Raw genomic sequence first — 14,702 nt, 5'->3', positions numbered from 1 at the left:
GTAGTTCGACCAAAAACGACATTATTCTAACCAAAGGTTCGATTCGTCACAGTGGCGGAGCCCTGTGAGCGGACGGGTCGCGTCATCATAGCGGACGAACCGGGAGCATGATTCACATGTGTGTAATAACAGTGTTATGTATATACTGCTCTCTTCATCCGGTTTGCACCGTTATTTGGTGAGGTCGTACTAGTTGAAACAAGGCCTGCCCCTTGCCGCTGGGCATTGGATTAGACGATTAGAAAAGAATACAATCAAAAATCAACGACGCTAGATGCGGAACAATCGCTTGTTCCCTCGTAATACGGTTACATGTGTTGGAATTTGGGTTATTAGATAACTTTTGATATCACGTCTATCTCAATGTGCTCTGATACCGCCCTCCAGTAGCCTCTGATGGTTGCCAAACTCAGAGTTCGACGACAACCTTGGTACCACTGACTCCTTTGAAGAGCACATCAACCGCTTTATTTAGTCCCCTGAGTCCACCATCAATCTTTTGTGATGGCAATGCTACGATCTTGTCATTGGCTATGGCCTGTGAGAAGTAGGTTCCGTAAGCCCACTTGAGCAATTCCGCGTTCTCCTTCTTGCTAAGCGGCTGGCTCCATGGGGCAAACTCCACACTCACGCCCTCGGGAATGCTCGAAGCGTCGGCAGGCGGCAGCAACGCGTGTATCTTTCCGCCCCCCTGTGCCGCGACAGCCTGAGGAACAACGTCGAATGTTGGTTTCAGAGAGATTGAGTCCACGACGTAGTCGTAGGGCCCCTGCGAAACAAGTTCTTTCACAATCGCATCTTGAGGTTGGGTATGATCGACCACGTGGACGGCACCCAGCTTCGCAACTAGGTCCTTGTGCGGCGGGGAAGTCGTCGTGACGACTTGGTACCCGGCCTGTGTGAGGTACTGGGTCGCGAAGCTACCGAAGCTGGAAGTCCCGCCGTAGACCAGAATCTTCTTGCCGCTCAACGAGGCTTGGCCGAAAGGGTCGGGCCTCTCGAGACCGAGGTGCTCGTTGAACAGTCCGACGACGGTGGGGAAGTTGCCAATCAGGCCGACGGGGATGTGGAGGTCGACACTCGCCGGGATCTTGCTCACCGTCGCCTCGCGGGAGACGACGTATTCTTGAAAGACGCCGTATTTGAGTCCCGAGACGCCGCCGGTCTTGGTCGCTGCGACCTTGTCGCCGACTTTGAAGCTGGTCACATCGCTGCCGACAGCCGCGACCGTGCCTCCGTAGCTGGTTCCGGGGATGGCGGGGTATTGGGAAGGAAAGAGGGCGAGCTTGGTCTGCTTCGCGTCGATTGGAACGAGTGCGATCAGCTCGTTCTTGATTAGGAGCTCGTCAGGGCCGAGTTGTGGGGTTTCGACGTTTTGAACTTCTAGCAGAGCTTTGGGCTCGGGTTGAACGGCGGCCAAATGAGACATTGTGTAGTCTACTAGGAAGTGGGCTTGGCGTCTTTGTGAAATACACTTCTGGGGGCTCTATAGATGTATGAGGGGGTTCCTGTGCATCGACTGTCAATCAAGTCAAGGTGTTGAGATTCAATATAACGTTGAGCAAGTCGTTGGCAATATGAAAGTGGATATTTAATCACAATCTAGATACTTAATGGAAATTCTGCTTACTAGATATATATCAAGAAGCAATGCTGACTCCAAGGTTAACATCCGCCAAATTTGTCAGCCTGATTGCGATGCGGAAGCAGTTGAAGACGCAATGCTGATGGTGCGCGATTGGTCAGCAAAATTGTAATTAGCAATAAACTCCGCCGGAATGCCCGACAGTGGTGTGATTATCCGTGTGCATAACGCCAGCTACCAAATGTCACATATTCGATTTGGCTGCTTGGGATTGGATTTCCAAGAACCGCACGGTTTATGAAGACGATGGAACCTTGCGGATCGCGAGTTAGACTAAGCGCGAACGATGTCTATAGACGACATCAGAGATGATTAACATTACCTTGACGACAGCGAGACCACAGGTTTGCACTCCCTTCCACCGAAATGCCAAACTTCTCATATCAGAGGAACTTCTGACCAACGGTTCCCTCCAAGAATTCTGATACCCCAGCGCTGTTATTATTTTTGGACCTTCAAGCATACGACTCGCAAGCTGGATGTATAGCTTTTCGGGGTTGGTATTTCCCATACCCAATGTTCCGTGGCTGGTGTATTATCTTAGTAGATCGGCCGCGTGACTACTGAACAACACATTCAAACACTTGTTCTCCTGAGCCTCGAACGTGACTTCTTGTCCCATACCCGACCGTTTCATGCAGAGGTAGAAGCTGGCAAGGCATGCGCAACACGTAAACGTTTGATACGCCCGCTCTTCTCTTAGGCGCGATATAACAACCAGACTACATATAGTCTCTGGTGATTGACGAAAACTTGGCGTCTGATGAGATCTTGACTTTTTCGTGACTTCGGAGACTGCTCCCGAGATCACGGACTTGATGGACTGTGTGTTCAAGTTGTCAAACGGGCTATAGTGCATAGTACAGATTACGCGAGACGACAATGGGTGAATGTGACAGAATTGATTTTTGTCTGCGTAAAATGTCTTGTATCTGAAGTTTAGATTTGAAATGTTGCTCTGCCCATTCTTACTGCTGTTGCTATTCTGGTTCTAGCCATTGTGGCAACTCTCTCCGATATGATCACATTTCGACCATATTCCGGCATTGATGCGGTAGTCAAATTATGGAATAATTATGTACCTATATTTGAGAAGATAACTAAGTGGAAAGAAATCAATGTAAGCAGAATGGTCTTTCCCCATGGATAGCATGATGCGATGGACGAAGTTGTAAAGGTGCCGCGTGCCTTTACAACTGACTTCTGTATGCGGGTCAGTAGCTTTGACAAAGGAGTCATCATTTGACTTTGAATATCGCTCCAAGACGAAGCAACGCGCTTTTACACGGCCAAATCTATCAGGAGACTTCCCGACACAAACTTTGCGGGGTTTTATTGTAAACCCGAGTGCTGACTGGCAACTGTATGCTCTGATTTGCGACCACAAGGGGCAATTACAGACAGCTTTGGAACGTCGACTCTCTAGTGGTAATAAGGAGAATGAAACAAGGAGGTGCTCAAGGGTATCCTATCATGAATGACGATTTAGAACTAGTTAACACACATGTTGCATGTATGCCGCTAAACAAATATTCGGGGCCACAAACAATGAAACATGCTCGAGCTTTGTATGCCAATACGGCCGAATGCGCCCGAGATGGTGGTGACAGTATGCAAATTAAAAATGACAACGCCGAGATTGATGGCTTGCAACAGTATCATAGCAAGCGTGGGGGGCTAATGCAGCTAGCTACCCCTTGCCTGTCTGGTTGGAAATATATTAGTCTCGGCCAGCCCGAATAAGCAAACACGCCTCAAGTTTGCAGAAGACGCCGCCGGCAGATCCTCGACAGCCTGCAGACTCGGGTCGGAGCGACGAAGCCAAGCAGTGAGAAAACATGTTGACTGCGGCAAGCTTTATATTACCTGCCGCATATCAAAATGAAGGCATGGGGTTTCGGAGGTCCGCCAATCGGGTTGAGCTCAACGACTTACCCCCCCGGACACACACGTGCAGCTTCTTCATCTCTGTTTCCAGGTATGTCAATACTGCAGTCTCTCGGGTATGGGTCACTTTGTTTCTGATTGATCTGAGTGGGCGTACGAGAATTACCCGGCCGCGTGGACTTTTTTGCAATTGACGTCTACACCGGGCATGCTTCTTTCTAACGATATGTACAAGGATGCAAGGCTCTATGCGATACTCTCTTCTCCCCCCCATGTCCATTAACAGGAGAAATTAGGCCTACTCTTCCTCGGCAACGTGGGAAACCAAGCTGAGATGGTTCAAGTCGGCCCGAGCCTGCTTCTTGATCCAAGCGGCGTTGCGCCTCTTGAACATCATCTTCGGCTGGGCGGTGTTCAGGCAGACATCAACCTTCATACAGGTCCCTCCCATGCAGCAGCTCTGCTTGATGCAGACCTCGCCGTTGCCGCAGTCGTTGGTGGTGTCGCAGCTGGAATCGCATTCGTTAGGTTGTGCGCATACCTTGCGTCCCTCCACGGTCTCGAAGCACACGCAACCCGACTCTCCCGAGCAGACGGGGATCCTGGCGGCGCCGCAGCTCCAGGTGTCACTGCAGGAAACGGCGGGGCGGGTGACGTTGACGTAGGGCGCCAGGGTCGTGGTCGCGACGAAGGACACGGTCGAGGTTACGGTGGCCGCCGGGGCGGTGGTCGTGGCGGCGGTGGCCCCGAAGCACGAGCAGGCAGAGCTGTAGCGGGCCGCGTCCGGGCAGGCGGAGGCGTACTGGGGGATGGTCTTCGTGGAGACGCCGGTCTCCACGACCTGACGCTGGAAGAGGGTCTTGGTGGAGTTGGCCGTGATGGTCTGGATGCTGGACTCGGTGACGAAGACGGTACTGGAGACGGGGTAAGCCGGGGTGTACCACTAAAGAACCTGGGAAGGAGACGACTTACGAGGCTATCGGAGTCTCTGTGACGGCGAGGTATGAGCTGCACTCGGCCATGCGAAGCTCCATGGTGGCAGTACCGAAACGGGTGGCCCTTACGGCGCGGAGGCAGTTGTCTGCATTGCAGCCCGCGGCGCGAGCCTTCACAACGGGAACTTCAACAACATCATTTTCGATGAGGGCGGCCGACGCTGCGGCAGCGAAGAAGGCAACAGACGAGAACTTCATGTTGAAAGGGGGTGACTGTGCGATTGTATGCGTTACAAAGAGTGTGATGCCCGTAGTCAACAACCAAGAAGACCTTGGGGAAAGGTAAAAGAATGAAGAATGAAGGATGAAGATCTTGCTGTGCGTTGCCTTGTAGATTCTCCTCTAACTTTTGGATAGACGAGAGACCGAGGCGCTCTTATATCTTCTTGAGCAAAACCCCCCTTGCTTTCAGGATCCCTCTCCCTCCACTGGGCCGCAAAACATCAGAGACAGAAAACTAATACATCATGCAAGGGCTGAGAGCAACCAGCCTGGTAGCGCCTCAGCAACCTCGGAGGAAAAGCAAACAGCGCTCAAATCCTGACGTCGTAGTCCAGGGCAGCGCGAAGTCTCGCGGTCACTGAGCGCCTCTAGGAACCCCCGGCCATGTAAGGTGGTGGCTAGAGCAAGCAAGACATGGTACATACACGGAAAGAAAAAAAACATCTGAGCCCTCCCTTCATCAATAGCGGACGGAACAGAGTTGGGAAAAGGTGGGAACCCGTCCGTAGCTCGGGACGGTAAACCGCATTATGGTAAGATTGGCTGGGCCTCCTCTCCCCCCCAACCGGGGTGGCATCCGGAAGGACGCTGTTTGTCTGGGCCTAAGAACATGGGAGCCGCAGGGCAAGGAGCCTCACTTCACTCGGGCACAAACAGGTAAGTTGTCGTCGTCTCCTGTTGTTGGTCGTCTGCCGGCCATCCGCCGCCAGCGACCTGCAGTAGCGCGGCGCATCGTTGTCCGAAGGATCGATTAGGAGGGCTGCTTGTGCTTGTGCTATGCACCTCGAAATGAAAAGCCAAATTGTCCGTGGGAGGACAAGCTTGTCTTACTATCGCGTTCCCGCGCAACCACACAATGCCATTGTTCGAAGGATGTCCGAGGTTCACTGCGAAACGGGCGGTGGCTCAACAGTTTGCACTTTGAAAGATTCAAACACATGGCCGAAATTTGCCGAATCGGCTCTGCAGGCTCTCTAGCAACCCCTCGGTAGAACTGATCGATGTCACGCTCAAAGCTTGCCTCTGGTAGGCCGAAAAGATGTCTCTCAGGCTGACTATTCTCGGTCCAATTTTGGTCTTATGCAATGTTATTCGAAATATCCGCCGATCTCGATTCTGACCCTGTAATAAATCAGGCCGCTGATCTCCGCCCCGTTGTCTCTACAAACTCTATCCGTAGAGTCGTATAATATCTGAAAGACATTTAAACCTTACAGGGTGATCTGCATCGTGCAATCACCGACTTGCGGCAATCATGGACACGCGCATCCCGGGCAAACAAGCCATTGCAGCAATTAATCGAGATGGGTCTCCGCGAAAGCACATGACAAATAGCAATCGCAGTAGAGGCCATCTATGACGGGGGTGAGGGCGATCAGCAACGTGATAAGGACGGCTGGCTTACACTAGACGTGTGCCGGCCGGGGCTTTCCCTTCGCAGCCCATGTTAGTTTTGCCAAGGCTGTCCTAACTCTGAGCAAAGCCCACGGAAAATGGCCAGGGGCAGTCACAGTGAGCCGTTGTGGCTTGTTTTAGCGCGGCTAGCGAGCACACTGGGATGCTGAAACCACGAAGGGGAGTCCTTGAGAGTGCTTGGTGCCATGCGATGAACAAGCGCTGCCTTGAATCCAGAAGCCGAACTTTCGTACGGTCCGAGCGGGCAGACACGAATGACGGGAAAGGAGGCGCTATTGGATAGCTCCACCTCCCCATCGCAATGGGGAGCAGTGAGCGATTGACTGATCCGTCCATACGAGTTTAGCACGGTCAAAGCAGAAACAGACAGTCAAAAGAAAAGAATCCCATTGTACGATGATGTCAGACTCTTCCGTTGTGCCATGTCTTGGAATCCGTTCAAGAAGCAAGCCAGAGGCATAGCCTGACTTTATAACTTGTTTATTTCAAGGCTAAATCTTGTCCAGCATTAGGAAACGCAGCGGCTGAATCGTTTGGGGCTGTCACAGGCAAGCGTTTAGAGCGCTGCGGATCTGAAACTCCAGGTTATGATAGATATACCTGGGTGCAAGTATTTGCTGGTAAGTTATGTTGGAATAAGTTGGAGGAGGAGAGCAACGCACACTTGCCGGTAGCCACCCTGGCTAGCTGACCTTGCGGCCTAGTATTGTAGAAAGGGGGGATATATTGAATAAAGACGTGGGTTCATATCAGCAAGCTAGTGAACATATTTGAGACCGAATAGACGGTAATAATGGAATCAACATGCCCTAGTGTGTTCATATATGTGATCCCTCGAAAGTCAAGACATTCAGTGAAGTAAAAAAGCCACTGCACAGGGCTATCGTCAGAGCTAGAGCACACAGCCGGGTATATAAGAATAGGATCAAGATTCCCATGGAAGGAGAGATGTAAAGGAAAGGTCTTATATATAGGCCAGAATTGCGAGTAGCGAATGAAACGCCATGCAACATGGCACATGATAATCCACCTGATAGGTACTGTAAGAAAATATAGTGACAATTACGCTATACTATTAGAGATATGCATGTTGGAGAGAAACGCAGGAGAGCGTAAACGTGCTTCTCGTAAGGACGTATGTATGAAGAGGATATCCGAGCAATCATATTGATCAAAGAGCTAATGCGGCTACGCACACATCTTGTCAACTATTTTTGTGTGATGAACCGCAGCGTCTAATCATTCCAGAGAGAACTAGTTGATTGCTCTAAGTCTAAGTCTAGGGAGAAAATCGGGTAGAAATAGTCTTCCCAATGTGGGCCTATCGGTTGATATGCCTCATCTGTGGCGCCTACCACCGGTACCAGCCACACGAAGCTACCCCAGCTTCACGACACTTTGCCATAATATACCTAACTTTCTTTGGAAGAAAATGGTGACATGATTATTCTTGTTGCAATGCTGTCAGAGCTCAGCCACGGAAACTTCTGCGTCGAGTACTCACGAGATAAAGGCGACCCTGCAGTTGACGTCAACTTCGACCCAAACGACGGAGTCTTGATATCAATAGCTTCCAAAATTTTAAGACCAAGACTATGCAGCAGTATTATATCAAACGTTGTTAGTACTGCTGTGTTTTCAAGCTTCGCATTGATGAAAGGCATTGTTGCGAGATCCGACTTGGAACTTCACAGCTGATCAACGTCACAGTTGGCTAAATACAACACTCGTCTACGAAAACAGTAATGTTTACTGTCGAGCAGGGATTCGGGTATTTCAATAATTACCAGCACCATTGAAAACAGATATTAGGCGTAAAGAAGAAGAAAAAGAAGAGTGGACAAGAAGCTTCCTAGAAACAACGATCATCAGCAAATCTGCCCGGACACCTGTACTGAACATGAGAATCAAGCATCATTTTTCACTACGGGTTCTGTCCGGGTCTTTCCGATTGACGTTTTCATCTTAGTTTATCAAATCCTCGCCATTTATTCGAATATCGTGGTAGTGAAGTGGTAGTAACGTGTTGGTAAATTGCTCTAAACATTGCTAATGTTGTTCCACCCCGTTCTGTAGTATTACATGCAACATTTTCACCAATCGGACTATCATGTGATGAGCAGCCATTTCTACGCCTCAACTTGGCCAGAACGCGAATCGAAGATGGGCCCGCCAACGTCGCTATTCATCCAGTTTGGACGGCTTCCCCTCCTCGCTCTTGATCTTCTCCTGCCGGAAGGCCTTTCTCAGCTCGCATTTCCCGATGCTCTTGCCGCCGGCCTTGCACTCATCGCACACCTTGCCGTGCTTGACGAGCAAGATATGGAGCCCGTACTTGTCCTCGTCCGGGATCCTGACGTCGAGGTGCGCATGGGTCTCGTCTCGGGAGGCGCTCTTGGGACGCCAGCCCAGGAGGCCGGTGATCCTCCAGACGTGGGTGTCTACGGCGAAGGATTCCCTCTGCAGGCAGAAGAGGAGGACGCAGCTGGCCGTCTTTGGGCCGACGCCCTGGAAGCTGATGAGCTCCTGCATGGCTTCTTCGTTGGTGGCGTTGAAGAGGTGGTCGAGCGTGTAGGAACCGTACTTCTCCTTGACCTGGTTCAGGATGCCGATGATGACCTTGCTCTTGACCTGGCTCAGACCGCCACACTTGATGGCCTCTTGCAGCTTGTGGACGCCGCCCTCGACAATCTTTTCCCACTCGTCGCTGCCGCCGTAGACAGCATCCATGCTCCGCTTGGCGCGGGTGGAGTTGGTGTCGCTGGTGTTCTGGCTCAGGATCGTCCTCACGAGGGCGTCGAGAACGGAGGGCGAGTCGCCGCAGCCGGCACGGGTCGCCGAGGCCTTGACCTCGGCGGGCCTTTCCCGTTTGCCGTGCAGCTCAGCCAGAATCCGGTGGGCCAGGCGACACTCGTCCGGGGTCGGGTGAGCAAAGTCAGGAAAGGGCGATTTGTCGGCGTATTGCGAGTACGCCTTGAGTTTCTTAGACTTCAGGTCGGCGGGCGACTTTGCCAGCTTTTTTGCCTTGGCGTCCGGGCTCTCCGACTTGATGGCCTCCTTTTTGAGGGGTGTCAACGGAGGGACGTTGGCAAAGGCCGGTGATGGCGCATCATCATCGTCTTCCGTCTTGACCTTTTTTGAGGGGGTCGCCGTTGAGGTCCTGGTAGCGGCGCGTTTCCTTTTCTCTGGCTGAGGAATGCCTCCCTTGCCAGACGGATCCCGCTTCACGGCCCTGGTCGAGCCTTTTGCAGATTTGGTGCCATGATTGACGGGATGCGCAACGTCCTCGGTTGGCTTGGTGGCGGCTGTTGAGGCGGCCAACCGGGCGCTCGACCGGGTTGCTCTCGACATGAGAATGGCAATGGATCGCATCCAACAACAACGTCACACGATATGAGTCCTGAGTGATACAGTCAGTAATATAATTTAGTCGGGATAGATTTAAGTGTTGCAGCTTGGTAGGTCGATACACGACTGCAAGTAACTCGGATCCAGGGGCTACAGCACAGAAATGGCAATGCGGGAAAAAAAAAAAGGGTACATTGTCGACCTCATCAGCGGCTCCCAGTGGTGATGTCAACGAGTCGGGCCCATCCCGGAGTACGCTAGACCATAATCAGACTAGTAAAGATGAGCACCTGGCCCGTGCAGTTCGCTTAGAACGCACGGACCACATGATGGTGGAAAAGAGACGAACAGAAGAAGGGAAGGCACGATGTCGAGGAAGGAGGAGGGGGAACCCAGCGCACCGGGAAGGATGCAAGGGAAGAATGAAGGAAGGAACAAAGGAGGGAACGAGGGAAGGAACGAAGGAAGGAACGCAACAAATAAAGAATGAGGGAAGAAGGCGTCCAAAGAAAAGGACCGGAGAGATCACGTGGGGTTCCTCTCTCACCAAGACATCGATATCGTACTGGATATCAGCAGCAACAACCTCAACCCCCCATGTGGAAGCCTCGTTCAATCCTCCATTACCATCAGTCAAACCAACCCCTCAATCCAACATTCTTCATCCAGCGCCGTCGCTGCACCTCTCGACCGTGCCAAGCAACTGTATCCTGTCAGTGCAAACAAGAAAGAGAGAAGACGTCCTCCTGTGCTTTTTCGCTGCTGCTGCTGTAGTGCTCCCCTCTAATCTATTCGCAGATCACTTATTGCTTTTTCCTCGCCACTTGGCAGTCCACGAAAGACAGCCCCCTGCGACTTGGCGCTGCTCTCTGCATCTTCACTTCGGTCAGAGTTTTCACGGAAATATGCAACCCGGCTTACACCCTTCAAGCCCTTCATTAACCACTCGAGCCACTCGGAAGCCAACAAATCATCTTCGTCCATTCTATTTGTCCATTTGTCTCATCCTCCCCAACCCGTTCCAACAACAATCTTATACCGGCGCCAAAACGCATACACGCATCCAGACAGAGCATTTCGGGAATTCAACCTTGACATGACCTGGAGCTCCTTTTCGTCCACGCACAGTGATGCCCTTCCCCGCATCCGGCATCCATGGACCCCTGCTTCGTGCATCGAGGTGTGTTGTGCCCCCCCATACATTACGGACGTACCTAGCTCAGACCAGGAGGGTGTGTGGCAGGGATCTGCAACCTCGCTGTGTTCGGTGCAAGGATATCGTATCTCATGTCGGTTGCTTACGAACTTAGGACCTTTGAACGTTGCAACAACAGCGCATCTGTGTGGCGTCGCCACCGATGTTAGCTTCGCGATGCACCAGCTACGGCAGCTTTGTGCCTCGATACGCCGCCCACGGCCTTAGCCAGGAGAAACGGAAAAGCCCGCCAGCTACCAGTCTAATCTGAGCGAGCCGGTCGCCTTGGCTCCAGGCTTCTGCTAGATTGTGTCTGACAGCAACGCGAACCAACGCGATGAACTATGCATATTTGCCGCACTGGATCGGGGTCTCAACCCACTCGTCGGCCATCTGCAAATCAAATGCAAATTCACAAAGACATCCATTAAAGATATGGGCGGTACACTTTCCCAGTCAAACTTGCCCGGGTCCACTCCCCTCGTTGCTATTTTTGCTGTGGTGTCCTGCAAGCCTCAGGTGAACGACACCGGTAGGCTATCTCATCCAACTCCTCTCCATCGATTGGGCAGGGTCCAGACAGCCATTCAGATGTGCATCTTACTTCCCCTGGCGACCCTGCGATGCAACCTCCAATGTCTTGGTAATGCGGATCCCACCTTGGAGAGTCGCCAAGCCTTGAAAGCGGCTTAGAACGCAAGCCCAATCACTGTTAGCCTATTTTCGTCGCCGTGGATCGCATGCCACGCTTCCGGCTCAAAACGCTCCTTTTCCCTCATGATCATCCTGATTACGCTCTTCTCCGATCCCCGCCTCTGCTCCATCGCATTGTCACAGCTTTAACGCCAAAGACAAACCCATCACGTACTTGACCACCGACCGAAAGACCACGATCCCTCTTCCAAACTCTCGGGTGCGCCGAATAGAAATGCCATGAGGGACCAAAGCGCCATGACCAGCGACAAGTCATTGAACGTTGGTCAACTGGAGGCCGTGAACAGTATAGCCAGTACCAACACGAACCTGGAAATAAACCACTATAGCCACCTTACCCTTTGGCAGTCCATCAAGAAGTGGCGTCGCGTCGTCCTTTACTGCATCGGGATGACTTCTGCCATCCTCATGTACGGTTATGACTATGTCATAATCGGTACCACATCAGCCATGCCCAGCTTCCAGTAGGTTTCTCCTTTTCTTATGCGCCTTTCCGTCAGCCTTGGCACCGGCGTGTTTGGCTAACCAAACACCACTTCCAAGGCAAGATTTCGGTCAGCGCCTGAACGACAAATGGATCTTGCCATCCCTCTGGCTTGGTCTCTGGAATTTCGTGAGCCCGGGTTGCTCCATGATCGGTTCTCTGATCGGGGGCGTCTTCCAGGACAGATACGGCCGCCGGGCGTCACTCGCTATTGGTTCATTCTTGTCGGCGATTGGTGTAGCTGTCTGCTTCATCTCGAACCTGTCCCCCGATATTCACACCCGGCGCGGCGTCTTTCTTGCAGGCAAAGGGTTCCAGGGCGGGGCTATCGGCATGGTGATGACCACCTCCCAGACGTACATGTCGGAGATTCTGCCGCCCAACCTCCGGGGACCACTCCTGGCTTTTTTCCCCATCTTTACCTTGCTCGGACAGCTCACGGGGGCCGCCGTCATCTTTGCGTGCATGAACATGGAAAACGGTTACACCATTTGCTTTGCCTCGCAGTGGCCGTTCTCCGCTCTCCCGTTGTTGATGGCGTTCCTCATCCCCGAGAGCCCAACATATCTTCTTCGCAGGAACCAGGACGCCAAGGCCCGTAAGGCTCAGGCGAAGCTGGACGTACCAGGCGCAGACCCCGAGGATGCCCTCCACGCCATTCGCCGGAATATTCAACATGAGAGGCAGCAGAACAATGCCACGTACGTCGACTCCTTCCGAGGCGTCAACCTTCGGCGGACGTTGATCATCATGTTCGCCAATTCGCTACCAAACATATTCGGTCTCACCTTGCTCGCCAAATCCAGTTACTTCATGCAGATGGTCGGCATGAAGGCCAGCTTGAGCGTTATTGTCCTCATACTCGGTATTGTCTGTGGACTTGTTGCAAACATCGTCAGCATCTGGGTTCTCTCAAGGATAGGACGCAGGCGCCTTATCATCACAACCCTGTCGCTTCTAACCCTCGTGTGGACCGCCGTTGGCATCGCCGGATGCTTCTCAGGCCCTGTGACCGTATGGTGAGTCGTTGACCGTGCTTTTCTTTTACTTTTCTTTTTTTGCCAGCCGAGCAGACACTAACGCCCAATCTTAGGTACACTGCTATATCATTGATAGCGGTCGTCATCGTAGCAGGGCTGGGAGTGTGGCCCGCGTCGCACGCCGTGGGCGCCGAGACCTCAGCACTCCATCTGCGCTCCAAGGCCCAAGGGATTGGCTGGTTCACTGCCGGTGCGAACAATGCCATCTTCGGTTTTGTTCTTCCGTACATGTTCAACCCCGACAAGGGCAACCTTAAAGCCAAGACCGGTTTCGTGTTTGCCGGACTATGTGCTCTCGGGCTTGTGGTATCCTTCTTCTTCGTGCCAGAGATGAAGGGACGAACGCCGGCTGAAATTGATCGCATGTTTGAGTCGAGGCTACCGGCAAGGCAGTTCCAACACTGGACCAACCCATCCACGAGGTCGGAAGAGAAAGATGCGGCTAGAGCCGAGTCCTCTGTTGTGTAATGCTTCTGCCATTTTTTCCAGCTTATCTTGAACCAAGCTTTCTACACTTCTTCCGTCCCTTGGGCCAAGCCACGACCAGGCTGCGACTCAGGCCACTCGCCTCAACCCGCAGTGAAACTTGTCTGCACTGCATGCACAGCCCAGGCGTTGGTTTCCGTCCGATGATAATATCTGTTCGCCAAGATTTGCGCACAAGCCCACGAACGGGTTGTCTGTGTCCATCAGCTCACGTTCAACGGCGGCCATGCAATGTGTTTCCATTTGATACGATAGGAATCGACCAACTGCTTTCTCGGGAAAGAAACCAATTTGTTTATCGTATCCACTTTGCAAAGGCTGCCGCAGTCTTACAAGAGATCGGTGACGATTCAAGGGCATCGTTGCAATACATACCGCTTCTGACAGCGTCAAAACTGTACTGCTGTCCGCGCGCCCGAACATGGGACCGACATCGTACGTATCAAAGTCTAACGGCGCATGTTGACGCGCGCTCAAACCCACTTTCCGCCAGACAATGTTCAACATCTGCAAGATCCCCTCGCTCAAACAATCAGAGTGGCTGTGTGTTGTTTCCGAAATCCCATGACGTGAGACAACACAACACGGTCAGGGACACACTGTCAGCAAACAGGTGGGTGAATCACCATAAGCGGCCATGACTCAAAGGAGTCTTGCCTCGACTTACGGAGGAAGGCAAGATTTGGCGGCTCGTCAAGCCCATCGGCTTACGCCGTCTTCTCTTTCTTGACGGTCAGCCGCTGCTTGCTTAACGTGGCCTTGTATATGAGCGGCGCATAGGGTTCGCGGTCGACTCTGCGCATCAGCCATGCTTTGAAGGGCACTTCTTCCGTCCAGCAAGGACCCGGCAACAGTCTGCCGCTCGCACCAGTCACCCACGAGTCAAAGCGAGAGCGACACGGAACATATGCCACCAGGCCTACATCTTACCGGAAACCTATGCGAATGAGATGTTCCAAGAACGTCTGTTCGAGCTCCCGGGCCGATCGTCTGATGTCGAAGTAAACCAGAAAAGCTCTCGAGTCCAGCCCGGCTTTCCGACAAGACACAATCGCACCCAAGACGGCGACCATTTGCTCGCCGTGGACCGATATGCACGAAAGGCGCACGCTCGGGTCCCGTCTGTCGGGTAGGATATGATATGTTCTACCCGACCCAGCTCAACCCAAGACCGCATCAGACTGGCCAGGACCAAAATGGTACGTTTAGACCAAGCCTGTCACTCTGGGGGGAAGACGGCTAATTCATAGCCAAGGTCAGAGACGAGTCT

The 14,702-nt window shown here is 52.4% G+C and overlaps 4 protein-coding genes across 4 annotated transcripts; 1 reads left to right on the top strand and 3 right to left on the bottom strand.

Annotated features, from left to right (window-relative positions):
- Positions 1–409: 409 nt before the first annotated feature.
- GLRG_10974 (alcohol dehydrogenase GroES-like domain-containing protein) lies at positions 410–1,429 on the bottom strand (the record flags this gene model as incomplete). Its single annotated transcript, XM_008101608.1, has 1 exon — positions 410–1,429. The coding sequence occupies one exon, from the start codon at positions 1,427–1,429 to the stop codon at positions 410–412; it is 1,020 nt and encodes a 339-aa protein (XP_008099799.1).
- A 2,401-nt stretch (positions 1,430–3,830) lies between these two features.
- On the bottom strand, positions 3,831–4,725 carry GLRG_10973 (uncharacterized protein; the record flags this gene model as incomplete). The annotated part of the gene is made up of 2 exons (XM_008101607.1): positions 3,831–4,446; positions 4,505–4,725. 2 exons carry the CDS (start codon positions 4,723–4,725, stop codon positions 3,831–3,833), a joined length of 837 nt encoding a protein of 278 aa, XP_008099798.1.
- A 3,621-nt stretch (positions 4,726–8,346) lies between these two features.
- GLRG_10972 (base excision DNA repair protein) lies at positions 8,347–9,516 on the bottom strand (the record flags this gene model as incomplete). The annotated part of the gene is made up of 1 exon (XM_008101606.1): positions 8,347–9,516. One exon carries the CDS (start codon positions 9,514–9,516, stop codon positions 8,347–8,349), a length of 1,170 nt encoding a protein of 389 aa, XP_008099797.1.
- A 2,143-nt stretch (positions 9,517–11,659) lies between these two features.
- GLRG_10971 (uncharacterized protein) lies at positions 11,660–13,414 on the top strand (the record flags this gene model as incomplete). The annotated part of the gene is made up of 3 exons (XM_008101605.1): positions 11,660–11,886; positions 11,966–12,925; positions 13,000–13,414. 3 exons carry the CDS (start codon positions 11,660–11,662, stop codon positions 13,412–13,414), a joined length of 1,602 nt encoding a protein of 533 aa, XP_008099796.1.
- Between the last annotated feature and the right edge of the window lie 1,288 nt (positions 13,415–14,702).

The sequence above is a fragment of the Colletotrichum graminicola genome (assembly GCF_000149035.1).
Source record: "Colletotrichum graminicola M1.001 genomic scaffold supercont1.70, whole genome shotgun sequence".
Taxonomy (NCBI): Eukaryota; Fungi; Ascomycota; class Sordariomycetes; order Glomerellales; family Glomerellaceae; genus Colletotrichum; species Colletotrichum graminicola.
The sequence above is the reverse complement of the archived record's forward strand: the minus strand, read 5'-3'. Positions and strand labels throughout refer to the sequence as shown.